Below are 17,855 nucleotides of genomic sequence, written 5' to 3'. Positions count from 1 at the left end.
CGGTTAAGCGTCCGACTTCAGCCAGGTCACGATCTCGCGGTCCGTGAGTTCGAGCCCCGCGTCGGGCTTTGGGCTGATGGCTCGGAGCCTGGAGCCTGTTTCCGATTCTGTGTCTCCCTCTCTCTCTGCCCCTCCCCCGTTCATGCTCTGTCTCTCTCTGTCCCAAAAATAAATAAAAAACGTTGGAAAAAAAAAAAGAAAGGCCCTTCTACTAACAAGAATCCAATTAACAAAATCCTTGATCATTATCTAAGTTTTCAGAGGGAGAGTGGACATATTACAAAGTTGTTTGTGTCATATAGTAATACATTCGTTGGTCTTTTAAATAGTGGGTTTTCTTGGTGTATTTCAATGGTGCAACTGGATTTATCCCTCCTTTCTGAAACACAACAGCTAAAAAAAAAAAAAAAAAAAAAGTTCCTGTAATCCCAATTTAGACACCAGATGGCGCTAAATTCTCATTTCAAGTGGCATCTCTGGCTCCCACAGCCCCCAGAACTACTGATTTGGGGCAACTCCACAGCCGAAAGTTGAAGAGTTTGAGCTACCCCCGATTCCTGGCTGGTGCATCCAGCCATCTTCTAAGAGTGAACAGTCCATATAAGGTTATATGAGACATCAGCCCAGCCCGGCTGACCTCCCCAGTGACAAAATCTAACAAATCACTTGCCCCACCCCAATAAGAAAGGGAAGATTTGAGCACCCTGTGCATGCCAGGACCATCCCAGCAAATGAGAAAGAAAGACCTATGTTCCCGAGTTTCTAAGAGTGACCTATGTTCCTAAGTTCTAAGTGGGACAGTAAGCATCTTAATGCAGGGATGTACCCGGTTGCCAACAGGCATTTCAACAGAACATTACCAGGTATTTAAACACAGGCCACGGTTTCCCCATAGCTCATTGCCCAACAGGTACTGCCCCTGGGTGTTGATGAACAACAAGCTCAGCACGCCAAGGTGCCACTCCCCTTCCACCCAGAATGCAGTTCACTGCCTGCAGGAGCTCAGCTGTCCTGATCCTTTGCTTGCTCTAGGCATTTTGGAAATTTGCTTAGGCTTGGGATGGAGCCTAAACAAATACTGGGAGAGAAGAGAAGGAAGTAAGCCCTGCCTTCTTCTTAGTTTGAGAGCAGGTGGGGGGTGGGGAAGGGAGCAATGTTCTCTCTCTCAGATTCAGCCTCCCCATCTGTACAATAAAGGAGTTGGATCGAAACCCCTTTTCAGCCTTTGCTAATACCCGCCACATGTTATGAGTGAGGAACATTCACTGTTATGAAAAGGAATCACTGGTATGAAAAGGAATTAATAAAACTGAAATAGAGCCCTTTGTGAAGTATATGGAGGTCACTGTCTGTGTTCTGATTTATGCTATTTTAAACAATAAAAAATGTGACTTTTCCCCCTGTATTTCTTCCCTACCCTTTTTTTCACTTTTTTTTTTTTTTACATTTATTTATTTTTGAGAGACAGAGCACAAGCGGGGGAGGGGCAGAGAGAGAGGGAGACGCAGAATCTGAAGCAGGCTCCAGGCTTTGAGCTGTCAGCACAGAGCTGGATGTGGAACTCGAACTCACAAACTGTGAGTTCATGACCTGAGCCAAAGTCGGACGCTTAACCAACTGAGCTACCCAGGCGCCCCGTTCCCCACCCTCCCGCCCACCTTTTAAAAGGTTTTAATTACAAAATATTTCTGGCATACAAAAATGAATCAAGAAAATGGGGAGATGGAGACATACATGACAAACAAATGTAGCAAAGTGTTCATTGGGCTAAGGTGTACTTACTGGACAATTCTTTCAACTTTTCTGTTGGAATTTTCATAATAAAATGTTGAGAGAGGAAAGGCACTAAGAATAATATCATGAACACCCAAGTAGCCCCTACTTAGCCTAAGAAATCAAACAACATGAGTATGGATATTCTGTCTCCTGGTCGTTTCTTGATACTTTTACTATATGATTATTTTACAGGGTTTCTTAATTTTACATGCAAGTTTTCATACTGTGTATTTTCACTGAAGCTCTTCTTCTTTCAGCATTTCAGTTGAAAGATTCATCTGCACTGATGTGCAGGATTCTAATTTATTCACGTTTATTATTGTTTCGAGGTCCATTGTATGAGCAAGTGACAGTGTCATTATTGCATCCATTATTGATGAGGATGCCAGACCTTTTAGGTGTTTCTGATTTTTTTAGTCATAAGCTATTATGTCCATTCTTTACATGGCTCCATGTCACCCTGTATGCATATGAAATGTGGCACCACAGTATGGCATTCTGTGTAGTAAAAAACATGGCCTGTGGAGCTTCAGGCACAGATGGATCCAGGTGTTCAAAGTATGTCATCAGGAACCTGTCTGTTACCATGTCTATGCTCCACTTTCTTCTATGCTGGCTTCATTCTCAGGGGTCTCTCTGTATAAGGTGGCCCCTGGTGGCACTGGGCTTACGTCCTGCCAGCTAGGCAACCCCAATAGACAGAGGGCACTCCTTTCTAGAAAGTCCCCACAGTAGTCAGCAGGTCAGATGCTCACCGGTGTTCATCTTGAACAAATCGAACTAGGAAAACGGGATTTCTCATTGGCCAAAACTGGGTCATGTGCTTGTGATGGTCATTCTTCTCTGAGCCAAATGGACTCAGAGTGGGGTAGAGGTGATTCTCTAGAGAAAACTAGGGGAATTATTACCAGTCAAAGGATGACTGGATGCTGGGCAGACCGCAACAAAGGTGCAGGACTTCGTCAGTCCCTCCCACAGGCACATGTCACACTACATGTGATTACGTACCGTGTCCCCTGTTTGTCTGGGACCCACATCTTTCATCCCGCCTCCCAGAGGAGATGCAGCTCATACCCAGTACATAATAGTCACTCGCAGAACCAATCCCTTGACCAAACTCAGCCTGAGGAGGGGCAAGGGCCGTCGAACCCTCTGCCTCTGTGGTTTTCATCTTCTCTCCTGTGGACCCAGCCTGAGAGGCGAGCGGAAGAACCTGCACACCATGCCGCACCCTCCCTTTTCTCTCGGAGTCACTGAGCAGCAAGATGGAGATCCCAGAATGCACTGTCCAGTTCAAAAGTCCATGTGTACTCAAACATCTGCTGGCTATTGAACACCTATGTGCCACACAATTTTCTATATCCAGCAGGGGCAAGATTTATCAGAATAGGAATGTGTCCAGCCTTCTGTGACTATACTAAGAACAGGTGTACATTTTAATAGGGTGGATTTTATGGTATGTGAATTATATCTTAATAAACATGATTTTTTTAAGGAATACCAAGGGTGATATGGCATGATTTATATGAAATTCATAAATGGGCAAAAGTAGCCTATGGTGATAGCAGCCAGAATAGTAGCTATCTTTGGGGGTTATTGACTGCAGGGCACAGGAAGTTTCTGGAGTGCTGGAAATGTTGTATACCTTGATCTGGTGGTTCGTATGTGATGTGACATGTGGAGAGCTTCATTCAGCTGTGTACTTCAGACGTGCATGCCGGAAAGTGCCTGAAAGCACGCACGTTGTCCTTCAATGAAAAGTAAACTCCCCCAGATGCTAGGTGTTTTTAAGTGGAGAAAAGAAACCAGTCTACAGTAGTAGTTCAGAGCACAGGTTTTTAACTTAGACCACTGGGTTCTAAATCTGTCCACTTACCAGCTGTAACTAGTAAGTATCTGGAACAAGATACCTAACCTCTCTGTGCCTCAGTTTCTCCACCTGGAAAATGGGGATAACAATAGTACTTTCCCTAATGACTGCTGTAACAGTTGAATGAGTTTGTCCTCACATACCCTCAGAACAGTGGTTCTGAGTAAGTACTCAATAAATGTTTGTTATTTTTATTGTGACTGATGTGGGCGAAGCACAGTGATATCATTGTGGATACAGAGATAAAAGACACAACCCAGTCATCCGTGGAGTGCAACATCCAGTGGGAAGACAGACAAAAAAGCAGTCACAATGCAGAGGGAGGAGCCCTTTCATAGCGAGGAGCCTGGAACGTAAGAGCCTGTAGGAAAATCTCCCAAATTCAGCCTGGGGTTCAGGTGCAGGGAGGTGGGGAGCTCTGAGTAGAAGAAGAGTGTGCAAAGGCACTGAGGTGAGGAATGGTTCCATTGATCGGTGCACCTACCAGCAGAGTACATGGAAGATAGGCTGGATGGCAGGGAGAGAGCAGTCAGAAAGCTCTTTCTCAGCCACACCAGGGAGCTGGAATTTTCCTCCGGAAGCCAAAGAGAAGACACTGAAGGATTTAGTGGAGAAGGGTCATAGGCAGATGTGCTTTTGAGAAAGATCACACTGGTCACCCATAGGGAATTCCTTGAATGGGAGCCAGGCTGGAGACAGAGAGGCCACTTGAGCTGTTCCCGTCCCTCAGGACATGTACCGCCATTTGCACACTTATATCCGTTTCCTTCCATATTTACTGTTGGTCTCCTCCCAACTGGATCATGAGAATCCTGAAAGCAGGAAGCCTATCTTTTTTTTTTTTTTTAAAGAGAGAGAGAGAGAGAGAGAGCAAGTGGGAGAGGGGCAGAGAGAGAGGGAGACAGAATCTCAGAATCCCAAGCAGGCTCCACGCTGGCAGCACAGATCATGACCTGAGCCGAAGTCAAGAGTCAGATATTTAACCGACTGAGCCACCCAGGTGCCCCGGAAGCCTGTCTGTCTTGTTCTCAGTCATCTCCTTGGTGTCTGGCAGAGAGCCGCACTCTCTGAAAGTTGTTGAATGACTACTGAATGCACACCTGATGTTCCTGTTTCCAGTTAATAGGCAGGGGCGCAGTGAGGGCCCTGCTGGAATTCAGACATCATCCGGTGATGAAGTGGAGAGGAGGCTAGGAGAAGTGGGATGGGGCGGCTGTGTCAGGGCTTCAACAGGAGTGGATGTGGAGAGGCAGGGAGACAGGGATCCCCTGAGCTTCTGGCTCAAGCAATTGCAGGGAGCAGTGGCCCCACTTACTCCTGGGGGAAATCATGACTTCTGTTTGGAACCCATGAGATGTCTGGTGGGGGGGGGGGGTGCCCAAATGTTACTCGAAAAACAGATCGATGACCTGGAGGCATGCTTTGAGGAGGACACAGGGTGATTTCAAAATATTTAACCACTGGTAAAGCATGGGTGCCCGCTCATCAGAACTAATGCCGGTCATGGGGCTGGTCCCTCAGGACCCTGCTGTGCCAGGGTGTTAACCTATTCGTTGCTGGACTGTATATCTAGCGGTCCCTAGAGAGAATTGAGAGCTCAGGGCCACAGCTATTTACCAAGCAGCACAGAGCTATTTCAGTTCTTTTAGCTTTAGGTATGACTGCGAATGAGCGAGCCCCCAGAGCCCTCACTGTGTACCAGATGCTGTGCTAAGCTATACCCTCTCCCCCCGTGCCTTCATCCCGCCGTCACAACCACCCTGTGAGTCATCCTTCCCAGTCTCAGGGATCAGTGTGCTGACAGTCTTGCCTAGGGAATTTCACCGCAGCCTCTTACCCTGGTGCTGGATCATCTGCAGTCTAATCGATACCATCAATAACTTGTGCCTATTCCCTGTACAAAGGGTAGGGCAACCGGTTTACTGAAGGTGGGAACCTCTACCCATGAAGGCATTCCAAGAGACTTCCCACTGGCCTGTGGGAACCCTGTTCTAACCATCCCAGCTGAACCCGGGCAGAACTAGGCAATTCCCCTGTGCGCCCCGTTATACCTGCTATAGCACCTGTAATTCCCTGGGATGTCTACCAGTTTACATGCCCATCGCCCCCATTGAGCTGTAGGCCCTTTGGCCTATAGGCCCGGATCCGGACAAGGATCCGGTCACGTGCATCCTGAATTCACGTAGCAGAACGTCTAGCTGTGGGGTCAGTAATGTTCACTGAAGGAATGAGCACTGAAGGATGTGAGCAAGACTGAATTGTGATTGTTGTCTGGGATAAACTCTGCCTCCAGCTGCCCCACCATCAGGACTATGTGAATTTGTAATACATTCTTTTTATTTTCACCACCTAAATTTAAATTCGGTTACTTCTCTGACCCTTTGTAGAGGTTTTCTACTACAATATTAAATAAGCATCTATTAAACCACTATACGGTCTGAGATTAAAGACTGAAGAAATGATGGCAAGAGGAAGATGAAGAAAATGCCTGATACAAGCGACTAACCTGAAAAGAAACCAGGACTTCATTTTCTCCATGCATGGAAATTCAGCACCGTCCCCAAATGAAGGCAAAACTAGTTATTAAACTAGTTATACCTTGCAACTCTTCTGTTTTAAAATAAAATCACAAACTCTTCTGTTTTAAAATAAAACTACAAACTGGGGTGCCGGGGTGGCTTAGTCAGTTGAGCGCCCAACTCTTGATTTCAGCTCAGGTCACGATCCCAGGGTCGTGGATGGAGCCCTGCATGAGGCTCCGCACAGAGCATAGAGCCTGCCTAAGAGTCTCTCTCTGCCTCTACCACTCATGCTGTCTCTAAAAAAAAATAATAAATTAAATTACAAATTACTTCTAACACCAATAAAGGGTCCATCCTGATTTGCAAACTGCTTTGGAAAAGCATCAGCAGAGTTGATGCTGTGCTGCCTGAGACCCAGAATGACTGACAAAGAAGTTCAGGAAGGAGGGGACCTCCAGGCAGAAAGGACAAGAGACCACATAGGCACTCAGGTCCTCATCTCCCTCTGTACCCTGGGTGGAAAAGAAAGGAGCCCCTGCAGCCCCTGGTTCTGCAACAGCAGCTGCACGGGTCAGCTGGCCCTGCACTGGTGCTGGTGGGGGGTGGCGTTCACAGGTTAAGAGCAGGACTGGGTTCAAATCCCAGCCCTACCACTTCCTAGCTAATGGTCTTATGTGATGCTTCCCAGCCTGCTGCTCCTCTGTCAAATGGGGAACGATACTGCCTGCCTTCGGGAAATTTAGAAGGAAGATACAGGGACCTGTTAAGGGCTTGGCATGATGCACAGCACACGGGTACTCCATAAACAGCATCCGATATTAGGTGGGAGGTGGAGAGCAACCTGGGAAGGAAACCCGGGGGCTGAAGGTCACTAAGATGGTCTAAGACCGTGGTTGTCAGGCCTGGCTGCACTTTACAATCAGACGGGGGCCTCGGAAATGCTAGTGCCAGCCCTCTTTACACGTACCGTTGAATCAGAATCCCAGGGGCCAGGCCCAGGCTTGGTTTCAAGTTCCCAGAAGATTCTATCAGGGAGTCGGGGTTGAGACCCTCTGCTGTGACTAAAAGTTAGAGTCAAACAGTGACCTACAACCAAACCTGCTAACAGTCAATCAAAAGTTATGTGCCCAGGCCTAAGAATGAAGCAATCTTGGTTTCAGAATCGAAACAAAGCCTTACAGCTGAAAACTTCCCTATCTTTCTAATTAGTGTATCAGAACTGCTAAATCCTCAGAAAGCAACCACTCCAGAAAAGTCGTAACAAAGCTCAAGTGTTTATTAAGAATTAAAAATACTGTAAATAAGCCATACAGTTCATTTCACAGTAAACTAAACAAACCTTTTTTTTCTCTTAATTTTCTTTTTTTTTTTTTTTCCTTTTTTCTTTTTTCTTTTCTGAAGGGCAAGACAGCCATTAAAGAACAGTACAGCTCGAAGGTAAAGGGAAACAGCAAAAAACTACAGAAAATGCACACCTTCCTCACTGACAGATGGGGGTCTGCCTTGACAGCAAACCTCTTCGTGGACACTGTGGTAAAATAAAAACATTTGGCCTCCATTCCCTGGGGAGACGGCCCAGGCCTTTGTGGACAGCTCTCAGACACATTTCCCGAAAGAATCCAAGGAGTCCCCTTTCTCGGGATTCTCAACCTGTGCATTATTTGGGGACCCTACCAAGGGATGACACAGGTTGGCCACGGGGGAGCTCCGTGGGGTGTTGTGCCTTCACATTCAGAACCATCTGGATTCTTTGCATAGTTACCTTTGAGATCACAGGATGATTCAGGAATGGAAAAGACACCCCACGCCACTGGAGGTGACCATCAAGTCAAGCAGCTGGTTCTTTTCAACCTAAAGCCCGAGGGGCTTGCTCCCCTCCCAATGGAGAGCTGACACTTGTGAATTTTAGCCAGTTTAAAGTGGAAGACGAGAAGTGAGTGACAGCTCATGAAAACTTCGGCCAGAAATATTAAAAAAAAAAAAAAAAAAGGAAAAGCAATTTTCCTTAAAGACAATTAGAAAGAAAAGTGCCTCCTCCCCCCACTTTTTTCCTTGAAATCTGCCAGCCAGGCAGGGTTTTCTGAGGTTACAGTTAATCTGCTTCTGTTAATCCTCAGTTGAAGCCATTCTTCTCTGACACGAGAAACATCCCTTCTAAAAGGCGCCCCTGATTTGCAGGGGCTGGGCCTTCAGCAAACCAACCAAAAGCAGAAGCAGAAAACTTGAGAAACCAATGGTGTGTGGTAATGATCGTAAATAAATTAAGCAGGCATGAGAATATAAAATGCCTTGGTGTTCGGGGGGGTGTCCACTGCTTTTTAAGAGGGGACAAGAACATGGTGGGGTGGGGGGGGGGGCGGGACACGTGGGAGAAAACAACACAGTTTTTGGTCATGAGAAACTGGACTTTAAATCCGCACCCTGCAGACACAACTCGCTTAGACTTTTTCATGAATCTTTTCCACTTTCACAAACAACCTATCCAGGTCATTCCTCAGATCATCTAGCAAGCCCCTGGCTGACTCCAAGTTGTTCTCGTTGGTTTCTATTTTCACCGAGTAGGCGACCAAACTGTCCACGGCAGTCCTGAGCATCCTCAAGTCTGATTCCACTTGGCTGACTGAGGCTTTGAGGTTGTCTAGAGAAGAGAGTCTGTCCAGGAAGTCCTGAGGAGGCGAGGGGGCCGCCCGGGCCGGGTCCCGCCCCAGCAGCGTGTGCACCTGCTCTTGCACCTTCTGGAGAGCCTCCACAGTGCTGGGGAGCTCGCCCATGCTTCTCTTCAGCTCCTCCACGTCGCCGTAGAGCGAGAGCTGGGCCTCGCCCAGGCTCCTCACCGTGCTGGCCAGGCCGCCCGCGTCATCCTCCGAGGGGCCCAGGCCGGCCACGCGCTCCTGCAGGGCGGCCAGGCGCCGCTCCTGCTCCTCGCTCTTGGCCAGCAGGGCCTCCAGGCTCTCGCTGTGCCGCGCGGAGGCCGTCTGCACGGCATCCACTCCGTCTTCCACGGTTTGGAGCCTGGAGTCCAATCCCTGACTCTTTTCCTGGAGCGCTTCTAAGGCATCAGAGTTTTTGTAAACCCCTTCTTCCGGCCTGAGGGCCTCAGTTTCCAGGTGGCGCAGCTCCTCCTTGAGTCTCCTGATCTCCTCAGGGAGGCGGGAGGTGGCCTCCTCCGACTGGAGAACCTTCTCCGTGAGGGCCTGCAAGGTGAGGTGCTCCGAATTGGCTGCCTCCTGGAATTTCTGCTGCTCCTGTTTGAGGCTCACCAGCTCCTTGACCTCTGTGTAGACGTCAGATTCCAAGGTCTGGAGGGTGCTTCTCAAGGCCTCGATGTCCTTTTCTCTGGACTTCACAGAGGACTGGATTTCCTTCACAACTTCCTTCAAGGCTTTCAGATCCTGCTTGTACCCCTCGGAGTTTTCCAGAGAGGCGACCTTCGCCTTCACGTCGTTGATTTCCTTCTGGCTCCTCTTCTGGACGTCAGTAAAGATGGCAATGTTGTCGTTGATGGACTTGGTGAGCTCTGTCAGCCTTTCCTCCACCGTGTTCTCAAGAGACGTGAAGTCCCGCTCCCGGGCATCCTTCACCACGTGGATGCCATCAGAGAGGTCTTTGAGAATCTCGTTCTGGAGCTTCTGCAGAACTTCACTGATCCGGTTAATCTCACTCTCCCCTTGCTTCACAGCTTTCTCCGTGAGGTCTTGTTTATGCTGGGAGCTCCTCAAGATGGACTCAAAAGTCCCAAATGTAGCTTGAAGAGACAGCACCTGCAACCAAAATCCAGATGTTAACTGCTGAGAAGAGCTGAGAAGTTTTATGCAACAGGCTATATTTCTTTTTGTCTGCCCAGCTTCCAGGTCCCTCTTCTGGAACAGAACGATAATTGTCCTTGGAGAAACTTCCTTCCACACATAGTCCACATGGTTTGGGGGCCAACCTGAAGGCTCGTTCCAAGTGCTCCAGAGATGGTTTGTAACCAGCCTGACCAATCGGCACTTTCCGTCTACCCACCCCTCCTTCCCTTCCAAAGCCATAGTGATTAGCCCAGGGATGGGCATGTGGCCTAAGGCAGGCCAGCAAGTCAATTCCACGACTTCTGTTAAAACTACTAGTAAAGAGAGGAACCTGGGTGGCTCAGTCGGTTAAGTGTTTGACTCTTGATTTCGGCTCGGGTCATGATCTCACAGTTTGTGAGATAGAGCCCTTCCGGCTCTGCACTGACAGTGCAAAGCCTGTTTGGGATTTTCTCTCTCCTTCTCTCTGCCCCGCCCCAATTCACACACACTCTCTCTGTCTCTCTCTCTCTCAAAATAAATAAATAAACTTAAAAAAAAAAAAAAAAACAAAAAAACATTGGTAAAGAAAGCTTTTTTCCGCTGGGATTGCTAGCCATAGGATGAGGAAAGCCTGGAGAGGCTCAGACCACACACAAAGTAGACCAGTTTATGAGTCAAGGAAGGCAGAACTAGAGACAGCAAGTTCAAGTTCTGAAGACACAATCTGAATCTCTGAATACAGCTACACCTTTAGGAATCTGCTTTTGAACTTCTTAGTTTAAGCCAATAAATTCTCTCTCTCTCTCTGTCTCTCACCCTCCCCCCCACTTTCAGCCAGTTAGGCTGAGTTTCTGGCTCTTGGAACTGAAAGAGTCTTGCAACTTATCACAGGAAAAAAGCGGAGGCACATGGGAGACAGTGGGCTGGGAGGCAAGAGACGACGGCACAGGCACCTTCTAGCTGGGGGTCCTGACCAAGTCACTGTCCTCACCCGAAAATATGACTGTGGATCTGGGGATTCCTCAGCATTCTCAGACTTTGTGAGCACATTATGATCCCATGTGTCACGACACACTCGTTCTAAATGAATTCTCCCCTAAACAAAGTCTGACCTGGGAGCCACTCCAGGGAGCGGTTTCATGCACCAAGGCTGACCACGTAAGGACCACTGACCTGGGCTTCATCCTGACGTGGTGCAAAGTGCCACCCAGGACACTTTATTGCAAAAAAAGAAAAAAAAAAGGAATCTGAATCTCTCAAGTCTCCAGTTCTAACCACCAATTCACAGGAAACGTGCAAGAGGAAAACACACCATGCGGATGCAATCAGCCAAACCCACAACAGATCACCAGGACCTTCAATAATTAAATGGCATTTTTAAAGGCAGAAAAACAGGAAACTGTTACACATTAAAAGAAATTTAAGAGATTTATCATCCAAATGTAATGTGTGGACTTGTACGGATCCTGATTCAAACAAAGCAAGACGTTTTTGAGAGAGTCAGGGAAATCGGATTTTGAACTGGGTATCAGATGAGAATCAAGAATGACCAGTAACTTTGTTAGGTATGATATACTGTGCTTTGCCAAAAGGAAAGGGAAAAGAAGGAGCTCTTATTTGTCAGAAATAAATCCTAAAATACTCTAGGGGAACTAATGTGTCAGTCAAAATTAGATCCTGGTTCCACATCCACCGCGTCTGCCAGAGCAACGTGGGCCCTTCAGAGGGCTTAGACCTGAACGGCCAGCTTTTTCTGCAGGCTCGCACCTGCCTGTGTCCACCGGATCTTCTGAGTGAGGACAGGCCAGCCTTTCTGCCCAGCCTACGGTCATTCAGCAGACCTGGGCTATTTCCCAACGCCCAGAGCATCTGAGAACAAGAGAGACCAGGGGGACAGCCGACAAGGGGTGGAAGAGACGGCTTCAGAGTCACCCTGCTCTGACTCCAGCCCAAAAAGGACAAAACAAAATGGGAGGGAAGGGGTGGGGAAAAAATGAAACGAGAAGAGCAAAAGAATGAGCATTATTAAAACTGGGGTTCATTACATTGATCTCTTCTGTTTATGCCTAAATACCTCCACGGTAAGAAGTTAAAACATAAAATAGCATGGGCCTCTGGAACCAGACTGCCTATGTTTAAATCTTAGCTTGGACACTTCCTAGCTGTGTGATCTTGGGCAAGTTATTTAGCACATCTGTGCCTTAGTTTCCTCGGCTGCTGGATGGGAACAAAAATAGCACCTGACTCATAAGCTCGTTTTGCAAGGATTAAGTGAATTAATATATACATAGAGCTTCAATTGTGCCTAACACATAGTAAATGATCGACAAACAGCAGATATGGTCTTCATTATTGTTTAATCTTTCTTCTGGAAGTAGCTCAGAAGTCTGGAGATTCCGAGACCATCCTTAGCCCAATGCCAAAGGGAAACACTATAGAAATGAGAACAGGACACCTGGGCTCTAGTCCCAGCCCCACTTATAACCAGCTCTGTGAGCACGAATAAGTCACATTCACTTTCCAGGTCCCAAGCTCCTCGTCTATTAACAAATAGGTTTCTAAAGTCCCTTGTGGCTTCCAACGGTCTGTGATTTTAACACAGATTAGAATCCGGTTCTCAGGGACTCGAGAATACTAGACAATTTCCCTGTTAAGCCAAATATGACCTGAGCCATAAAGGGCACTTTGAGAAGGTACGGGAGAGAGATCACCTCTGAAACTAAATTATTCAATCACAGTACCTGCCGGTTCTACACAGCACTCAGAAAAGAGGCATGAACGGGTGAGCACAGTACCTGCAACGTAGCAGGCGTTCATTCAGTGTTTTCAGTGTTTTCTGAATGAATCAGGATTTAATTAATTAATTGAGCAAAGCCTGATGAAGAAGGAGCTGGTCCATTTCCCCTCTGATCCCTGTCACCCCTAACCTGGGCTGACTCTTTGCAAATGGCCAGGAAGCGGACTAGCTCAGAAATCATGGCGGAAACCAAACACCCCAACCTCCAACACTATAAAAAGAACACAGAAATCGCCCCCCTCCCGATGGTGCTGTGCACTGTTCATCTTTACATGCAAAGACCCCATTATAATCAATATGCAATGATGCATCTGTTCCCCCAACATATGCAGGGTGCCCACTACATGGTGGGCAAGACACCAGAGAAAAGTAATAGCTAGAACAGGATCCCTGCGCTCAAGGAGCTCACAGCACGAGGGGAGACGGTAGTAGCTGACCTTCAACGAGGCACTTACTGTGTACCGAAAACTATGCAAAGTACTTCCGAGACATCATCTCATTCCACCCTCGTAATAACCTCCTGAGTTGGTGGCTCCCACTGATCTCCAGTTTACAAATGAGGAGACTGGGAAGCGGTCATGCTGAGCATCAAACTCCCAGAATGGGTGACTTCACCACTGAGCTCTTAACCTCCAGGGATGAGCCGGAGCAGAGGCGTGTTCCAAGTGCACCGTGGGCTCAGACGCTGCCTCCGCCACAAGCCCGGACTCCTCCAGAGTCAAAATGAGAAACAAAGAAATACAACCAGAGGACTCCGTCTTCTACAAACAGCCGCTCCTCTCATCCAGCCGTCCGTCGGAGGCCCGTTCCTACCTTACGCCACCCCGGATCTGCCAGGGCAACACTGGCCCTTCAGGGCCTCAGGCTGAACGGCCAACATTTCTGAAGTCCCCGCTCAGTCTTCCATGGAAGGACAGACCAGCTTCTCTGCCCAGGCTCCAGGCATCGGGCAGGGCACGTGCAGACGGAGGCCAGGTGGGCACCCACTACACGGAGTAGAGGGCTTCAGGTCACACTGCTCTGACTCCAATCCCAGTTCCAATACTTAAGGTCTGCATGTGACCCTGAACGGTAACACGACCACTCCAGGTCCAGCGGGTCCATCTGTGAAACGGCGCTAATAAAAGGGACCTGCTTCAGAGGGTGGCTGGGAAGCACTTAAAAGGATGCCTAGCCCACAATGGGGCCACCTGGGCGCCTCAGTCGGTTAAGCGTCCAGCTCTTGGGTTCAGTTCAGGTCACGATCTCGAGGTTCCCTGCATCTGGCTCTGCGCTGGCAGCGTGGAGCCTTCTGCCTGCTTGGGATTCTCTGTCTCCCTCTCCCTCTGCTCCTCCCCCACTTGCACTGTCTCTCTCTCTCTCTCTCTCAAAATAAATAAACTTTATAAAATAAAAACGGACGCCTAACCCGTACCGAATACTACTTATGAATAATAATATTGCAGGTCTACATTCCTGCAAAGGACCAAACCCCACCCCACACGGAGCATCATACAAAGTTACAAAGGGGCTCACACTTAGGTTGTCAGAGCAGCCAGCACTACTCTCTTCAGAGCAAAGGAACTTCTTCATTGGCCACCTCAGAGGTGCGGACAGAAATGGCCACACGCCGTGACAAATCCTAATACTGTTCTGGGCACATTCTGAGTCCCACATCACTGGAAGCAGCCTTAGCCGAAGACCTACTACGAACCTGGCAAGGCATGGGAAAGACAACAAGATGAACAAACGGTTGAGGGTGTTGCAGGAGCTAACTGCAGGAGGAACACTAGCCCTGCCACTTACTAGCCGGGAGACCTTGCCGTTACTCTGCCTCCTGGGTCTCACGCTCCTCATCTGTGCAAGGGGAGTATCCTAGTGCTTACCTCTTGGAGCTGCTGGGAGGGTCAAAAGACAGGAGTACCCAATAAAGACGAGGCATTACATAACAGCTGGCCTACATGCTAAATGAAAAAGAAAGGTCACTGTTTCAAGAGTCTACGGCCAGGTGGATTCTTAAAACTCTGGACAGAGCCCTCCCCTCCCTGTGTAGATGAGAAAACTGAGCCCCAAGGAGGAAAGTCATCTGCATACAGCTTCCATAAGAGGAGAGGTGGGAGCCGGAAGGGAAGGAAAGAGGGAGAGGCAGGAGAGAAGCAGAAAGAAGCCCAATGTCTTCAACATCGATTCAAGACCTCAATTTCATCTGGGCCTCAGCTTCTCTCTCCCGTCCTGCTACAGGCCAGGTAGCCACTGCTGTCCCGACATACTCAAGATAGAACCTCCTGCCTGTGTCTTCATTCCTTGTCTCAACAGTTATTGACCACCAGCTAGATCTAGACTGGCACCACCTTGGCCACTGGGCATACGGGCCTAGGCAAACTCTACACACTCTCTCCTTCGGAACTCACACAACGGTGACCCTCAACTGAGACCCACTTATGTGCCGCTTCGCAAAACCGGATTTGTCTACTGTACCTCTGTACTCCCCACAGGGCCAACACGCAGCCCTATCACTATCAGACTTCAATAAATATTGTGATGGATTGGTAAGTGGGTGGATGAAAGAGAGGAAACAGAGGCTAGTGATTATCCTCCAGCAGTTTGTCTACTTCTTAAGAATGACTTGACATTCAGGATAGGCAAAGCGGCGCTGCCTACTTAAATCCCTACAGAAAGTCACCTCCCTTGGCCTGCAGCATTGAGCAGGCTGACTCATTCCAGTTGCTCTGCCAGTCTTAAGAGGAAATTCCTAGTCCTGCATACATACTCCACAAAAGTCGATAGAAACTTGGCAGGGCAGGCAGCATGCTGGGAAAAGGAGGCAGCAGTTCCGGGCTCAGAAGTGGTGGCGGGATTTTTTGTTTCGATCATACAACTAACTTTCATTGAGCGGTGACATTCGTGGAGGCCGGAGGAGGAGGTAGGAGGCCAAGAGAGCTGCGCTTGGTGTGGAAAAACACAGACAGGGTGGAACGTGAGAAGCTTGGTGGTGAAAGTTGGGTCCATCCACACCTGAGAGAGGCCTCTGTGGACCCCCCCACTGGGCAGTGGCCTAGGCATTCTCATGCAGTTTGCCACTCACCAGCTGGGATCTTTATCAATTCACTTAATCTCTCTAAACCTCAATTTTCTGATCTGGAAAAAGGAGTCAAAACTGCCAGTCCTCCCTCCCAGCCAGGGTGACTATGATGATTAGATAATGAGTAAGCCCTCTTAACATCATGTAAATGTGCCTTGTGATATTACTCACCAGTACCCTCTAGTATTTTGGGCCTTTCCTTTCCTCTAAAGCTGGTATATGCTATTTCAAAGGCCCACATGGAGACATTGGTCCACTAAAAGGCAAGGGGCCTGAAGATATGTAATATTTCATTTGAACTTCGCAAATGAGTATGATTACTTGTTTCTCCTTCCCCGGGGTCTGGATCTATTAAAACCTGGCTCAGACGTCTCCCACGGGGAGAGCCCAGGTGTGGCCTTGCCCGAGGCTTCCAGGGATGCGCTGGCGTCCCTTCCAACCTCCTTTTCAGATAACTCTGCCCATTCAGCGGTTTCTAATCCAAAAAGAATGGGCTCCCCAGAGCCCGGCGGCTTCCTTACAGGTCACCGCTAATGCCCTGTGACAGGCCCTTGGCCCACCCTGGCTCGTTGGCCTGACCATCCTCCCAGCGGCCCATCCCTCGGGGCCCATTCCTCCGCGGCCATTAACAAAGAGGGTCTGGGGACCGCCCGGGAACGGGGTGGGGGGGGGGGGGAGGGGACCGGGGACGGGGCATCCCCCGGCCGTGGAGAGGGCCCCGCTCAGGCACCGAGGCCTGGGCAGAGTCAGGGGCCCGGCCGTGGCTCGGGGGCCGCGGGTGGGGGCCCGGGGTACCCACCTTCTGCTCGACGCCCTGCAAGCCCTGGCCCAGCTCCTCCCTCTGCCGGGAGAAGTCCTGGTGGCCGCGCCGGACCTGCTGGACCTCCTCCAGGACGTGGTGGACACACCAGCCCGAGAAGGCGGCCGCCGCCACCAGGGCGAGGTAGAAGAGAAAGTTGAGCGCCCGGCCGAGCCTGCGCGAGCAGGACGCCGAGGACGAGGCGGCGGCGGCGGCGGCGGCGGACTTGCCGCCGCGGTGGCCGCCCTTGCCGTGCGCCTGGTTCTGCGGATGCTGCGGCGGGTGCTGCTGCGGGTGCGGCGCGGGCGGCGGCGGCTGCTGCGGCGCCGGCGGCGGCTTCTTCGCCACGTCATCCGCGCCGCCCGACGGGTGGGCGCCCTTCTCCGAGGGGCTCGCGGCGCCGTGGCCGCCCTTGGAGCCCCTTTGTTTGGCCGAGGGCATGGCGGGCGCGGCGGCGGGTGAGGCCGCGGACTGCGAGGCGAGCGAGCGGGGCGCGCGGCCCGGGAACTTCCTCGGGCTCCCCCGGGGCTGGGCGAGCGGCACGCGGGCGCTGCTGGCGTCGGAGCGGCCGAGAGAGAGCCGGCGGGCGGGCGCGCGAGAAAGGAGGCCGGACGAGGGAGGAAGGAGGAGGGGGCCTGCCTCCGCCGCCGCCGCCGCCGCGGCGCCGACCCCGCCTCCCGAGAAGGAAGGCCGGGAGAGCCGAGCCGGGAGAGCCTGCCACGCACGCGGGGGCCGGCACGGCCCCTCCCCCTGCCGCCACGACCCCAGGGAGGGGGCCGAGCCGGGGGCGGCGCGGCGGGGTCCACGCGGCGGGGGTGGGGGTGTCTACGAGGCCCCGGGTGGGAGGGCCGAGGCGAGGGTGGTGGCCGAGCGCGGTCCGGGGCGGCTGGTGGGAGGGGGGCGGGTGTCCCGGCGGGGTCTACGGAGGCCGGGGCAGGCGACTGAAGTGGCCGAGTGGGAGGGGGCAAGAGGCGCGGACGTAGGGAGGGCGGCTGGCCTGGGTCTGCTGAGGCGGGGACCGGGAATCGAGGTGGCCAAAGGGAGGAGCGCAGGGCTGGGTCGACCGGCGGCCGAGACTGGCTACTGAGCAGGGCCACGAGGGCCCCAGGGATAGGCGGCTGAAGTGGCGGTGGCCCAGGCGGATCGGCGGGGAGGAGAGCCGGGGATGAGCTTTTGCCTTGGGCCGAGTTCGAGACCCCCTTCCTTCGACCTATTCCGAGAGAGGAAATGAAGCGGGGGGGGGGGGGGGAGGGGGGGTGC

At 50.8% G+C, this 17,855-nt stretch overlaps 1 protein-coding gene across 1 annotated transcript; it reads right to left on the bottom strand.

The window, feature by feature from the left end:
• Positions 1 to 7,423: 7,423 nt before the first annotated feature.
• Positions 7,424 to 17,348, bottom strand: CKAP4 (cytoskeleton associated protein 4). The gene is made up of 2 exons (XM_019446665.2): positions 16,596 to 17,348; positions 7,424 to 9,929 (listed from the first exon to the last, which is right to left on the bottom strand). The coding sequence occupies exons 1-2, from the start codon at positions 17,034 to 17,036 to the stop codon at positions 8,607 to 8,609; spliced, it is 1,764 nt and encodes a 587-aa protein (XP_019302210.1). The 5' UTR covers positions 17,037 to 17,348; the 3' UTR covers positions 7,424 to 8,606.
• Between the last annotated feature and the right edge of the window lie 507 nt (positions 17,349 to 17,855).

This window comes from Panthera pardus, unplaced genomic scaffold, assembly GCF_024362965.1.
Source record: "Panthera pardus isolate Hobbes unplaced genomic scaffold, ASM2436296v1 HiC_scaffold_6, whole genome shotgun sequence".
Lineage (NCBI taxonomy): Eukaryota > Metazoa > Chordata > Mammalia > Carnivora > Felidae > Panthera > Panthera pardus.
This window is presented reverse-complemented; position numbering and strand designations above follow the sequence as displayed.